The sequence below is a fragment of the Camarhynchus parvulus genome, chromosome 22, assembly GCF_901933205.1.
Source record: "Camarhynchus parvulus chromosome 22, STF_HiC, whole genome shotgun sequence".
Classification (NCBI taxonomy): Eukaryota; Metazoa; Chordata; class Aves; order Passeriformes; family Thraupidae; genus Camarhynchus; species Camarhynchus parvulus.
In genome coordinates this window covers 1,325,018-1,339,024 of record NC_044592.1, presented here as the reverse complement: position 1 = coordinate 1,339,024, position 14,007 = coordinate 1,325,018, and the positions used below count along the sequence as shown (strand labels likewise).

General features: G+C 61.1%; 1 protein-coding gene across 2 annotated transcripts in view; it reads right to left on the bottom strand.

Moving 5' to 3' along the window:
• Nucleotides 1-13,669: 13,669 nt before the first annotated feature.
• The window catches only part of PEBP4 (phosphatidylethanolamine binding protein 4), an 84,182-nt gene continuing 83,844 nt past the window's right edge, over nucleotides 13,670-14,007 (bottom strand). For both annotated transcript variants that reach the window (XM_030964211.1, XM_030964213.1), the window contains one exon: nucleotides 13,670-13,830. In XM_030964211.1, the coding sequence (XP_030820071.1) occupies nucleotides 13,739-13,830 (92 nt within the window). In that variant the 3' untranslated portion in view covers nucleotides 13,670-13,738. The remainder of the gene's footprint in view (nucleotides 13,831-14,007) is intronic.

The following is a 14,007-nucleotide window of genomic DNA, read 5'->3' as shown; positions in this document are numbered from 1 at the left end:
CATGCAAGAAGAAAAGTTGGGGCGGGGGCGGCGGGGGGGAGGAGGAGGAGGCGGGGGGGGGGCTGGGGGTGGCCGCGGAGGAGGGGGCGCGGGGGGGGCGCGGTCCTCCGTGGGTCCCTTGGTGGTGTTTCCTCGAGGGGGAGGGGGCGATCTGGCTGGCAGATGTGGTTGTAGAAGCTGGGGGGGGTGGTGGTGGGGGGGGGAGGATTTAACCCCTCCTCTCTCTCTCTCTCTCTCTCTCTCTGTCGCCGGCTCCCGGCCCCGGCCCCGCTTCCCCCGCGCTCGGCCCCGCTCCGCTCGCCGGTTCCTTCTCTGCCGCCCGACTGCTCCGCCGGGGACTCCGCGGGGCCTTTATGCGGGAGCGCTCCGTGACGTAGCTGCCCATATATGGACAGACAAAGCCGAGCCGAGGCCGAGACGTCACAATGGAAGCTCCGCACAATGGAACGTTGGGGAGAGCAGGAAGCGGGGCCGGCGAGCGCGGGGACGGGGGACAGGGGACCGGCCCGGGGCAACCGGGCACTCTGCACCGGGCAAGGGGAACCGGGCACCGGATACCGGGCTGGAGGGACTGGCAACCGGGCGTCCTGCATCGGGCAAAAGGGGACGGGGCACCGGACGCCGGGCAATAGGGGATCGGGCAGCAGGCATGCTGCATCGGGGAGGGGGTACCCGGTACCGGGCACCCCGCACCGGGCAGTGGGGACCGGGACCTGGGCATCCCGCACCGGATAAGGGGCACCGGGCTTCCTGCAGCAAGCACCGGGCATCCCGCACGGGGTACCAGGCTGCCTGCACCGGGCAGCGGGCACCAGGAACCCTGTGCAGGACACCGGGCACCGGGCATCCTGCTCTTGTCGCCGAGTCCAGGTTACCGGGCGCGCATCAGGCATCCCGCACCGGGCACTCTGCAGCGGGCCCTGGCACAGGGCGCCCTGCACGGGGCACCGGGCACCGGGCCGGGGGTGTCCCTGTCTGCACTGCATCCCCCGCGCCGAGCGGTGCCGTCCCTGTTCGCAGGGCAGGCGGCGGCGGCTCCAGCCCTTCCAGCCCGGATCGTGCCCCCGGGAAGCAGCGGGGGCGCGGGGACAGCCCGCCCCCGCCCAGCCTGACCCTGCGGCCGCCCCCGGCGCTGCTCAGAGCCAGGCTCTTACCGGGAGGGTTTTTTCCTCCAGTGGAGGCCAGGACCGGCCACAAACCCCATCCCGCAGCCCGGGCTGGCACAGGAACGGGATGGGAGCTGTGCAGGGAAAGCCACAGCGCCAGGCAGTGGAGTTTGGTGGGAAGGAGAGGGTCAGAGTGGGGGGGCTGCAGAAACCTCCAGCCGCTCGGTGTGGTGGCAGTGGCGACAGAGGGGATGGCTCTGCCCCGAGCCGCCCCCTCCCCATGTCCCGACTCCCGTGGAGAACAGAGCTTGGAATACTTTAAAAACAGGTAACACTTGTTGGTCTCCTGTGATTTTAACCTCACCTCCCCCCTTTAAAAGTTTGGCACTTCCAAGGCGTCAGTAATTAGGTGGTTTCGTGCTAAGTGTGCCAACTGATGCTATCTTTAAAACCCTCCGAGTTATATAGCAAATGTATGGAAAAATGCTGTGTTGCAATAGCTCCACTTACCCAATTCCTGCAGGGCCGGCTTTGCCATGGGAGTGAAATCCGGGCTACGGGAGGGCTGCGGCGGGAGGGGACCGGGCAATGGCCGCGGGGCCGCGGGGCACGGGCACACCGGGGGCTCTGCAGGGGCACCAGGGCCCGGGCGGTGCCAGCAGCCGCTCGGGGCGGGGTGGGCGGGGGGAGCGTTCCCGGGGGTGGGGGCAGCGAGCCCCGACTTGGGCTGTTTGTGACCGCGGGGGGAGGAGGGGCCTGTGTGTTCCACCAACTTCAGGGTCACCATTGACTTCAGAGCGCCCCACATCCACTTCAAGGGCCCCCACATCCACTTCAGGGCCCCCGTGCACTCCAGGGCCGCTCGTTCATTGCAGCCCCCCCGCCACTGCAACCCCAACCCCTGCAGTGCTGCCCCTCCATCGACCGACCCCCCCTTCCACCAGAAGTGCCCCCTACCCTGTGCTGAACCCCCATTCTGTGCAGATCCCCCACCCTTTGTAGAGCCCCCGCACCTTGCACAGGACCCCCACGCTGTGCAGAGCCCCCCACCCTGTGCAGAGCCCCCCACGCTGTGCAGAGCCCCCCACCCTGTGCAGAGCCCCCCACCTTTCTCAGACCCCCCCATCCTGCACAGAGCCCCCCTCCCTTGCACCCTCTTCACCCCCATCCTTTGCAGGACACTCTCCTTGTTTTCACCCTCTCTCTCGGTCTCTCACCCGCCCTTGCCCCCTCCCGGTGCCCCCCTCCCGGTGCCCCCCCTCCGGAGCGCATCCCCCGCCCGTGGCCCGGCGCGGCCCGGGGGGAGCGCGGCGGCGGCGGCGGCGGCGGCGGCGGGAGGGGGGCGGGGGGAGCGCGGGGCGGCGGCGGGCGGGCGGCCGAGGGGAAGCGCCATACAAGGCCTGGATCCGGCCCCGCCTCCGCTCCCTTCTTTGGCCGCCGGTTCCGGCGCCCCCGGCGCTGCCGAGGTGCGGGGCGGGCGCGGGGCGCGGAGGGGGATCCACAGCCCGCGCCCCCCCGGGCAGCACCGCCCCGAGGCGCGGGGGTGAGGAGGGGGTCCCGCTGACACCCCCGGCCCCCGGGGGTCCTCCCCCGTCACTGCGTTCCCACGGTGGGAGCGCGCCCGCAGCCGCAGCGCCGGGGATGCTGCGGGCTCCCGCTGCGTGTGCGGCTCCCACGGCCCCGCAGGGACCCCCAAAATGAAACCACCCCTCCTCAACCCTGTGGTTGATGCTGCGGGGCTCCCCCTGCGTGTCCGGCTCCGGAGGTCAGAGCAGGGACCCCCCCAAAATGAAACCACCCCTCCTCAACCCTGCAGCTGATGCTGAGGGACCCCGCTGCCCGTCCGGCTCCCACGGCCCCGCAGGTCAGAGTAGGGACCCCCCCAAGATGAAACCACCCCTCCTCAACCCTTAATTGTGTCCGGAACCAACACCACCACCCGGTTCCCCCCGGTTTATAGCGGAGGGTGCGGGTTTGCTCAGCCTTATCGGCACCCACGGGCGAGGGTCCCGCGGGGAATTCCTGCTCCGGAGCAAGCAGCTCCTCGCCCTGCTCTGAAAACTGCGCATCCCCACGGGTGCCAGCCCCACGCCCGGCTCACACCGGCCCGGGTGGGTGTCTGCCCCCCGAGGGTGACAGTGACACGGGAGTGTCCCGCCCGCTCGGGGCTGCTGGGGCTGTGGGTGCACCCCAAAGCCTCGCGGTGGGGTTTAGGCTGGGTTTAAAGCTCCTGAGTCATGGGGACCTGCCGCTAAACCCGGCTGGTGAGAGCGGGACAGCTCAGGCACTGACAGCGGTTTGATTGGGAGCGGCCTTCAGCCAAAATAAACCGAGGCAGACTCAGACTGGCACGGAAACGGCCGCATGGGGGTTGGACTGGCTTAGTTACAGCTCACCTTAGTGGGTCAGAGCATCCCGAGCACAGCTCTTCACCCAAGGGGGGGAAGCACAGAGAGACTCACCTGGGATGGCTCCGGATGGTTTTAAATTACAGCCCAGGCTGGATGGAGTCTGCAGCCAAGAGGTTTCACTCTTTTTTTCGTCATCCCACACACCTGCCCCGTGTGAACCCCGTCCTGATCCAGGTCTTTCAGTGACCTGGATCATCGCTGCTGCCATTCCATGCCCATGGATGTGCCCCCTGCCCCGCTCGGGTGAGATCCCACCTGCGGGGCTGGATCCAGGTCCGGGCAGCACGGGGAGGACCTGGAGCTGTGGAACAGCTGGAGGGGAGAACATGGAGCTGGAGCCTCTCTGCTCTGGAGCCAGGCTGGAGAGCTGGGCGTGCTCACCTGGGGAAGGGAAGGATCCAGGGAGAGCTCAGAGCCCCTTGCAGGGCCTGAAGGGGCTCCAGGAGAGCTGGAGAGGGGCTGGGGACAAGGGATGGAGGGACAGGACCCAGGGAATGGCTCCCACTGCCAGAGGGCAGGGATGGATGGGAGATTGGGAATTGGGAATTCCTGGCTGTGGGGGTGGCGAGGGGCTGGAATGGAATTCCCAGAGAAGCTGTGGCTGCCCCTGGCAGTGCCCAAGGCCAGGCTGGACAGGGCTTGGAGCAGCCTGGGACAGTGGGAGGTGTCCCTGCCCATGGCAGGGGGTGGCGCTGGGTGAGCTTTAAGGTCCCTCCCCAGCCAAACCATCCCAGAATTCCATGAAATGCTGCCGTTCCTCCTCAATCCCAAGCGTCCCACGCCAGCGCTGCCCCATCCACCCTCACCTCACAGCACCCCGAGCAGGGCTTGTGACAAACGATGACATTATTTAACCATGTCCCACCCTGCCCAGTTCCCGTGACACCCACCCAAGTGCTGGCGGGGAACCGAGAGCCCCCAGCTCCCACCCCGACCCTCCCTCGGGGCTGTGCGATGCTGAGAGCAGCCACCCCCCATCCCCAAAACCCCGCTGGTCCCCGTGGGACCGGGACCTGGTCCCCCTGTCCCCCTGGGTGCTGTCACCCGACCGGCGACTTCTCCCCGCTCCTCTCGGTCTTGTGACCCACCGGGCCCCGGTTCATGTGCGGGAACCCTGCAGGTGCCCCGGGCTGCACATCCTGGGGGACCCCCGGCCTTCGAAAAGGGGAACTCGTCAGGGTTTTTCACCTAATTAACGGCAGTTTAATTGTACTTACAGAGAAGGGAAGGCGAGCCCAGGTTTCGTGCCTTGTGGCCAGGCTGATGGGCTGCTCGATCCCTAAAATTCACTTGAGCTGAGCCTTGAAGGCTGGGGGACATCACGAGCTGCTCCTGCTCGGGGTCTCAGGAGCTCTGGAAAGCTCCACACGGGGCACGGTTCTGTGGTTCAGGCTTTTAACCCCGCGGAGGGAGAGAGGGATCATCTGTAATGATGGCGATGATCACCAGCATTGTCACCTCATCCTGGATTACAAAGGATGCTCAGGCGCGGAGCCTGAGGCACAAAGCGGAACGCGGAGCGCCTGCTCCTTGGATTCGCTGCAGATGCGGATCTGGGGCTGGTAAGGTCACGGAGTCGTAAACAGAGTGTGGCTGGTGGGGACCTGAAAGGTCACCGGCCTCCTGCCCCCGGGGCCGGCTGTGCCAGGGCCGCGCGTGGGCGGCTGCCTGGATGGTCGACAGCACAAACTTTGCTCGAGCAGCTTGGAGAGGGAAAAAACCACACCCCGAGCCACCCAAAGCACGGGGTGGGCGTCGCGGGGGTGTCTGATCAAGCCGCGGTGGTTACTCAGGGCGTGAGTTTTGTTTTGTTTTGTTTGCAGGTGCTGAGCTGCTGCGGCACTTCGGGGCTGTCGGTTCTCTCTGGCGAACAACAGCTGCCCAGATGTGGCTGTAGCAGCAGCAGTTTGTTCTCTGAGCATTCCATGGCCTGGCAGGAAAGATGCTCAGCACTGGCAGGGATGGGATTCAGGGTAATCTGGAATTTCTGGGGGAGGAGAGACGTTCTTTGATGCTGTAGGTCGTGGCAAATCCTCATTTCAGGCCAAACTCTGACTGAGGGAACTTCAGCCAGGAGAAACTGCTGGGCAGCCTTCCTGATCCCACACCAACACCCTCCCGGCCTGTGTCCTTCCCAGCTCTCCTGCCTCACCTTGGTTTTCCTGATTTGCCTGTGAAAACTCCACACCCTCCTCCTCCTCCTCCGGAAATATTTGGAAACACTCGCACTGAAATATGCATGGAAAAGGAGATGGGCATTTCCCTCATGGAAAAGGAGATGGGCATTTCCCTCTTGGAAAAGGAGATGGGCATTTCCCTCATGGAAAAGGAGACGGGCATCTCCCTCTTGGAAAGGGAGATGGGCATTTCCCTCTTGGAAAGGGAGCCTGGCATCTCCCACCTCCTGCACGGGACCCACAGGCAGAACTTGCTGCCCTGGGGTGTCCCTGGGTAGATCCCAAAGAATGGATCCCCATAAGCCAAACCCCAGGGTTGCTGGTGGGGGCAGCGATGGGAGCGTTGTGGGTGGCTGTGGGAAGCCATTTCCTGCCTCAGTTTCCCCCGTGGCAAGGCAGGGATCAGCGCTGGATGAAAATCTTGGGATGGGGAGGAAAAGCCCTTTGGAGCAGAGCTCCAAACATCTTGCTGATGCTGGGGAATGGGTTCTGGGTGGCCAGGCTTGGTTCCTGAAGGGAACAGCCCTGGGAGATGGCTGGAGGCCAGGCATGCACCTGCAGGAGCGTTCGAGCTGCTGGGTGGGGGGACGATCTTCCCAAAGAGCATCCCACAAATTCCTGCTGCTCCTGGGGGTTAGTGGGAGACTGCAACCCCACAACTCTGGGGTGGGGGACTGGGACTCCAACCCCACAACTGTGGGGTGAGGGACTGCAACCCCACAACTCTGGGATGAGGGACTGCAACCCCACAACTTTGGGGTGGGGGACTCCAACCCCACAGCTCTGGGATGGGGAACTGCAGTCCCACAACTCTGGCTGTTCCCAGGGGTTTGTGGGGGACTCCAACCCCCAACTCTCACTGGTCCCATCCTTCACCCTTGTGGAATCCCCCACCAACCCCACAACTCTCGCTGCTCCCAGGAATGGGGAACTCCAACCCTACAACTCTGGCTGCTCCCAAAGGTGGGGGACTGCAACCCCTCAACTCTCACTGCTCCTGGGGGTTGGTGGACGACTCCAGCCCCAAAATTCTGGGGTGGGGGATTCCAACCCCACAACTCTGGGGTGAGGGACTCGAACCCCACAACTTTGGCTGCTCCCAAAAGTGAGGGACTCCAACCCCACAACCCTTGGGTGGGGAACTCCAACCCCACAACTCTGGCTGCTCCCCGCGTTTGGTGGATGTCTCCAACCCCAAAACTCTGGAGTGAGGGACTCCAACCCCACAACTCTCACTGCTCCCAGGGATTAGTAGGGGACTCCAACCCCACAACTCTGCGGTGGGAGACTCCAACCCCTTAACTCTCACTGTTCCCAGGGGTTGGTGGGGGACTCCAGGTTGTGCCCACAACTCTGGGGTATGGGACTCCAACCCCACAACTCTCACTGTTCCCAGTAATGGGGGACTCCAACCCCACAACTCTCACTGTTCCCAGGGGTTGGTGGGGGTCTCCAGGCTGTGCCAGCCAGGGGCTGCTGGGCGCTCTGGAGGAGCTGGGACCCCTGGGTCACCTCAGTCCCACACAGGTCTGGTTTTCCAAGCCCTTCCTGTTATTATCCAGCTGGGGAACAATAGCGGCGGCAGCTGGCGCGGTGTGACCTGGAGATAAGGAGACAGCTGATTAACAGGGAAACTACAGAGCAGGCCCGGAGTGAAAGTGGTCCCGAGGGTGGGAAGGGTGGGATTCCAGCCAGGGATCAGGAGCAGAGCGGGCTGCAAAGCCAAGGATGGTTTTATGGGACCAGCAGCAACCTCGGCGTGGTGGCCCCAGGAAGGAGCCCTGGAGTGACCCCATGAGGGGTTTGCAGAGGGAGACCACAAAGGCATTTTTTAATGTGAAACCAAGAAACAGAAGAGGAACTGGACCTTGGAATCGCAGCTCCCAGAGCTGTGCCGTGACAGCACCCCGGAGACTGAGCACGGAGAGGAGCAGAGGGTGTCAGAACCCCCAAATCCACCACATGCAGTGGAAAAAGGGCTCGGTGTTGTGTCAGCACAGCGGGGTGAATCCGGCCTGGTCCGAGGGGCGAGGTGTCGTCCCAGCCAGAGAATTCCAAGGGCTGCGTGCCTGGGAAAAAGCGCTGCTCCCGCAGGCTGAGCTCCAACCAGCCCAGGAGAAACTGGGGAGAGGCCAAAGGCGAGGGATCCGTGAGCCATTGAAACCAGCCCGGGGGGAATTTGCCATTTCCTAGCTATGAGGAAATGTGAGGTTGGCTGAGGAGCCGCGGGGCTGCGGGCAGGGAATGGGAAGCGAGAGCAGCCGGCAAGTGAGGACAGGCCGGGCCGGGGCCGCGCTGCCCGGGGAGCAGCAGGGGCGCCGGCAGAGCCATCCTCGCCTCTTCCCTCCGCACCTGGGGAGGCAAAGCCCGCCGGGCATCCGCCCCATCCCGCAGCCAGCCGCGATAAACGGGGCAGTGCCAGGCACAGGGGCACGGCAGCTCCTGGGCTGGGACCACCGTATCAAAAACGTTTTGGTTGGTTTTGTTCTGCCGAGGAGCGTTTTGGGGCAAACCACATCTGAAGGTGCTCGTGGCTCCCGGAGGAGTGGGAGAGGCTGGGAGCTTCCCACAGCCGCGGACAAACCCAGCTCAAAGCGACTCGGGGAGCAGCTGAAAGAGGAAACAAAACCTGGGCTGAGTTTCTCCCCGCTGAGCATCCCTGAATGCTCATCCCAGGATGCCCGGCAGCGCCTCTGGGCACGGCTGAGCTGCTGCTTTCCCTCAGGAACAGCTGGAATTTGCATCCCAGGATGCTGCCAGAGCACGGCTCAATGGCCCAGCCCCAGTGAGCAGGATGGGGGTCCAGGACCCCAAAACCAAACCTGCTCTGGCTCTGGATCCCCAGACAGCCCCACAAAGCTCTTCTGATATTATACAGCATTTTGGAAACCAAATCATAATTTATTACTGCTAATTAATGAAACCATCACTGCACAGACACAGAGATGAGGACACGTCCCTGTCCTCGCCTTTCCTGCCTCACCTATTACTTTAGGAGCCCTAAATTCCTGCCACGGCCCAGCTGCCCCTCCCAGGGCCCGCCCAAGCCCAGCAGCAGCTCCCAGTGCAGGCTCCCACCCCCCTGCCCATCCCCGTGGCACGGGAGGACCCCCAGCCCGGGGCTCTGTGAGTCCCCAGCACGAGGATGAGGCTGGGAGCTCCTCCCTGGATCATCCCAGCGTCGCCCACCCCTGGCTGACGCGCGGAGCCGGTGCCTCAGCATCCCGTGGGGCTCAGCTGCCCGGGGGATTCTCCCACGTCGGCTCCCAAATCGGGCAGCGCTGCTCGGCCCCAGCAGCACGTGGGGATTTGGGGATTATCCCTCCTGACCTATTTCCCGGGGGGTGCAGCCGGGCTTAGCTCAGGGAACGCTTGAGGAGTGCGGAGATGTGCAGATAGAGGAGCTCCGAGGTGCGAGATATCAGAATTAATTCGCAGGTTGATATAGTTATGCGCTTAGATCATCATCAGCTGATCCTGCTAATCCCTTCTTGAGCAAGTCCCTGGCTGAGGGGGAGCTGCTGCCTGGCACTGCCGAGCTCCTGCCAGCTGGGTTGTCCCTGTGCCATCCCCAGGTGCCACCAAGGCTTTGGGGGTCCCCCAGTACCTGCTCCGGCCTTAAATCTGCATTTTCCTGGGCCGAGCCCTCTGCATCAGACCCAGGGGCTGAGACTTTCTCCCATTAATGATTTCAATGATTATTAAAAACAAGTAATTGTTATCCTGCTGGCTTAGGGCTCGTGTTCAGCACGAGCTTCTCCTGGCCTCCAGCCCAGTTTTGGCAAGGAACGCCCCCCATGTGCTGCTGGGTGCTGCTGTTCCTCACCAGGAACACTCAATTTTCACGAGTTCATTGTTAATTTTTAAACTCCACGTCCTCTTCTCCCTCAGTCATGCCATGGAGTGGGTGGGTTTGCTTCGGGAAGGGGCTGGAATTGCCCAAACCCAGCTCAGAGCCCCAAACTGGATGAGCAAAAGGGAGCTGTGTCCATCCCACAGCCATGCCTGGGCTCAGCTCATCTCACAGCCCCCCAAATCCCCGGGATTCTGTGTTTCCATGGGTTTGTGGCCTTGGGAGGCAGCTGGGCTCTGCAGGGCTGGTGAATCCATGCAGGAGCTCCTGGGATGTGCCATTGGTGCTGTGGGTCCCACACCTGAACTCACCCAACTCTGTTTTCTCCCAGCCCTTCACACAAAACTGTCATGAAGCCACGACAGTGGAAAGTCGAGGTAACAAATACAAATAAAACTTCCTCTGGAGGCTAAAAATGACACCTAGACAGTGAAAAAAAAAACTTCTCTGGGTGACAATAACAGAGCGTGGAGCTATTTCAGTGTTGGGCTGTTCCATTGCAGCACTCGGCGCTGGGGTTGTGGCTGCTCAAAACCAGCCACTTCCCCAGGGACGTGACGTGTTTCCTTTCCATCACAAACTGATTTAGAAGCAAAACTTTCTACATTTAGGCAGCTGAGAGGCTCAGCTTCTCTTTTCTCTCTCGCGCCGATGGTGAGCGAATGGAAGGAGAGATAAAGGGGGTGGGACCAGCACCAAGTGACTGTACGTGGCTTCCTCCTTGGGAGTTTTTTCCTTCACTCTTTCTAAATAATCGAAAAGTGAATCAGAAAACCACAATTAATATTTTCCACGCCGTGGAGGCCTCGTGTGCATCCCAGTGAGAGTTTGTGGTGCAGGGCTGGCCAGGGCTGCTGCGTTTGCAGCTCTGAGTGCCCCCACAAGGCCACGGTGCTGTGTCCTGGCAGGGAGAATCCCCGCACAGGGACACTGCAGCCAGCTGGGCAGATTCCTGATCTGATCATTCCTGTCCTCATCTCCATCTCCATCTCCATCTCCATCTCCATCCCCACCTTCACCTGCATCCCTATTCCCATTCTCCATCCCCATCCTCATCCCTGTTCCCACTCTCAATCCCTATCCCCATTCTCAACCCCCATCCCATCCCATTCTAACTCCATCTCCATCTCCATCTCCATCTCCATCTCCATCTCCATCTCCATCTCCATCTCCATCTCCATCTCCATCTCCATCCTATCCCTATTCTCATCTCCATTCATGTTCCTCCATCCCCATCTCCATCTTCCTCCCATCCCCATCCCCAATCTCATCTGCACTCCCCTCTCCTTCTTCATCTTCACCATCCTTGTTGTCCATCCCATTTCCCACCCGTCCCATCCACATCCCCACCTCCATTTCCATCTCCACCCCCATCTGTCCCCTCATCCCCATTCTCCATCTCTGCCCCCATTACCATTCCCATTTCCATTCTCTATCCCATCCCATTCCCATCCCCATCTCGATTCTCCATGCCATCCCATTCCCATTCCCATTTTCCATCCCATTTCCATTTCCATTCTCCATCCCATTTAAATTCCTGTTTCCATTCTCCATCCCACCCCATTCTCCATCTCTGTCCCCAATCCCATTTCCATTCTCCATCCTATCCCCATTTCCCTTCTCATTCCATTTCCAGTCTCCATCCTATTTCCATTCTCCATCTCATTTCCATTCTCCATCTCTGTCCCCATTCCCATTTCCCTTCTCCATCCCATCCCATCCCATTTCCATTCTCCATCCCATCCCATCCCATCCCATCCTCCCATCCCATCCCATCCCATCCCATTTCCCATTCCATTCTCCTCCCATCCCATCCCTTCTCTCCCATCCCTCCTTCTCTCCTCCCACCCCACCCCATCCCATCCTCCCACCCCCCATCCCATCCCATCCCATCCCATCCCATCCCATCCCATCCCATCCCATCCCATCCCATCCCATCCCATTTCCCTTCTCCATCCCATCCCATCCCGTCCCATTCCCATTTCCATTCTCTGTCTTATCCCATTCCCATTTCCGTTCTCATCCCATTCCCATTCTCCATCCCATCCCATTTCCATTCTCCATCCCATCCCATCCCATCCCATCCCATCCCATCCCATCCCACCCCATCCCATCCCATCCCATCCCATTCCCATTCTCCATCCCATCCCATCCCAGGGCCATGGATCACTCTGGCTCCCAGCAATCCCAATCCCAGCTCGGTTTGTCCCACCCCCAGTTAAGCCCAGGAACAATGGTGATCATTTCCTAGAAGGACAAACACCCCACTGCCTTTTCTCCACCCAAAATAACCAGGGCAGCCGCGAGGAGCAGGGAGGGGAGGCTGCTGGAGTTGGGCTCAGGATGTCAGCCCAGCCCTGACCTCTCATTTACACCGAGCCTCGCTCCCATCTGCCGGGCCAATTACACCCTGCTCCGAGGGCAGGATAGAAAAAGGAGAAATCCAACTTTAGCAGACTTCCATGACATCTCAGTGTCATTTCCTCTGCTGCTAATCTTAGCGCCAGTGGCAGCGGGGTTCATGGGTTTTTTTTCCCTGGGTTGTGGTGTTACCCAGCTTCCTTTTTTTGTTGCTTTCCTTCCCGCCGGCTCCTGCAGCTTCACCCAGCCCTGTGTGCCCAGGGCAAGGCTGGATCCTGCTCCTGCATCCCCCTGGGCACCCCGATCCTCCCTGGAGGGGACAGAGCTCTGCAGGACCGCAGTGTGATTCAGCCCCTCCGAGGCAAAGAGCCACTTCCTGGAGGGAAAGTCCCAGCCAGGTTTAACCCCCCAGTGCAGGACTGAAAATCACACTTAACTCCCAGTGCAGGACAGAAATTCACATTTAACTCCCAGTGCAGGACTATAAATCCATATTGAACCCCCCCAGTGCAGGACTGAAATTCACATTTAACCTCCAGTGCAGGACTGAAATTCACATTTAACCTCCAGTGCAGGACTGAAATCCATGTTTAACACTCCAGGACTGAAATCCATGTTTAACACTCCAGGACTGAAATCCAAGTTTAACCCCCCAGTGCAGGACTGAAATCCACATTTAACCCCCCAGTGCAGGATTGAAATCTATGTTTAACAAACCAGGACTGAAATTCACATTTAACCCCCAATGCAGGACTGAAATCCACGTTCAAGCCCCCAGGCAGGACTGAAATCTGCTCTCACTGCCAGGGACCCAGGGAAGGTGACAGCAGCATGGCACGGAGATGTTTTTTCGGGGTCAGGTTGCTCTGTTCCAGACCCCAGGCACTGATGCAGAGCTGAGATGCAGCAACCAGAGCATCACAACCCCTCTGAAGGACCCCAGGCCTCCCTGCCCAGCCCTGAGCCACTCATTCCCGCGTGCCTCAGTTTCCCCTGCCTGCAGAATGTCCTGGGCTCCCGCTCTCCATGGTTTGTTCCAAAGGGAGAATTATTCCTGGCCATGGGCAGGCCAGAGGTGGCTTTGTCACGGCGCAGACACCGGGATGTGCTCCAAGGAGGAGCTGCAGGCGGGTGAATCTGAGCCTCGGAGAAAACTGAGTCTTAGATGAAAGCCTAATTAAGGAGCTAATTAAAGGGGAGGTCCGGCTAAGTGGCCAGTAGGCAGAGCTCTGCTGATTTATGCCTTTAATTTTGGTTTTGCTTTCCAAGAGAAACGGGCTGAGGCCAAAGGCAGGGCAGGGCCGGGGCAGTGCCCGGTTCCCACGCGGTGCCACCAAGGGACCCCTGGACAGGCATCAGTGTCCCTGTCCCCTCCTGGGTGACCCTGGGGTCACCTAAATGAGAGTCTGGCTGGCCACCCCCTGCTCCCATTGCCCGCAGATCCCAAAATGCCAGGCTCACCGGGCACTGCCCCTCCCCGCGCTCGCTGCCACCACAGAGCCCCCTGTGCTCCATCCAAACTTTATTCAGGAAGCTGCAGGCATCAAACTCAAAGTCCCCAAAGTGCCAGGGGGACATACAGGGGGTCAAGTCAGAAACGGGGTGAAGGGGGGAGAAGGGGAGATGCCAGAATTCCCGGGATAACCGGGCGAGCTGGGATGTTCCCCAGAGGGAAGGAGAACTTGGCTGTGGGAGGGGAGGGGCTGGGGCTGGGGCTCTGGGCTGGGAGCAGGGTGGGTTCATCCTCGGTGGGTCTGGGGGCCCCTCTGCTCCGGGCAGAGGTGGCTCTGGGCTGTGGGGATGTGCAGGGCAAGGGAGGGATGGCCGGGGTTAATCCTTGCAGTTTTTGGTGAGGAACTGGGTCGCGGCCACGGGGTGGCCCAGGTGAAAATCCTCCACGAAATCCTTCAGGTCCCAGGTGCCTGGGGAGAGAGGAAAAGGGGGTGAGCAGGGCTGGAGAGGGGAGCAGCCCTGCGCAGCTGCTGCTCTGCCCCAAACCACATCCTGCACACCCCAGGAGGTGTGCACACAGCGAGGAGTCACGGGGACCCCGATCTGAGCGTCCTGGAGGTGCCAGGCTCCTCTCCTGCCCCCTGACC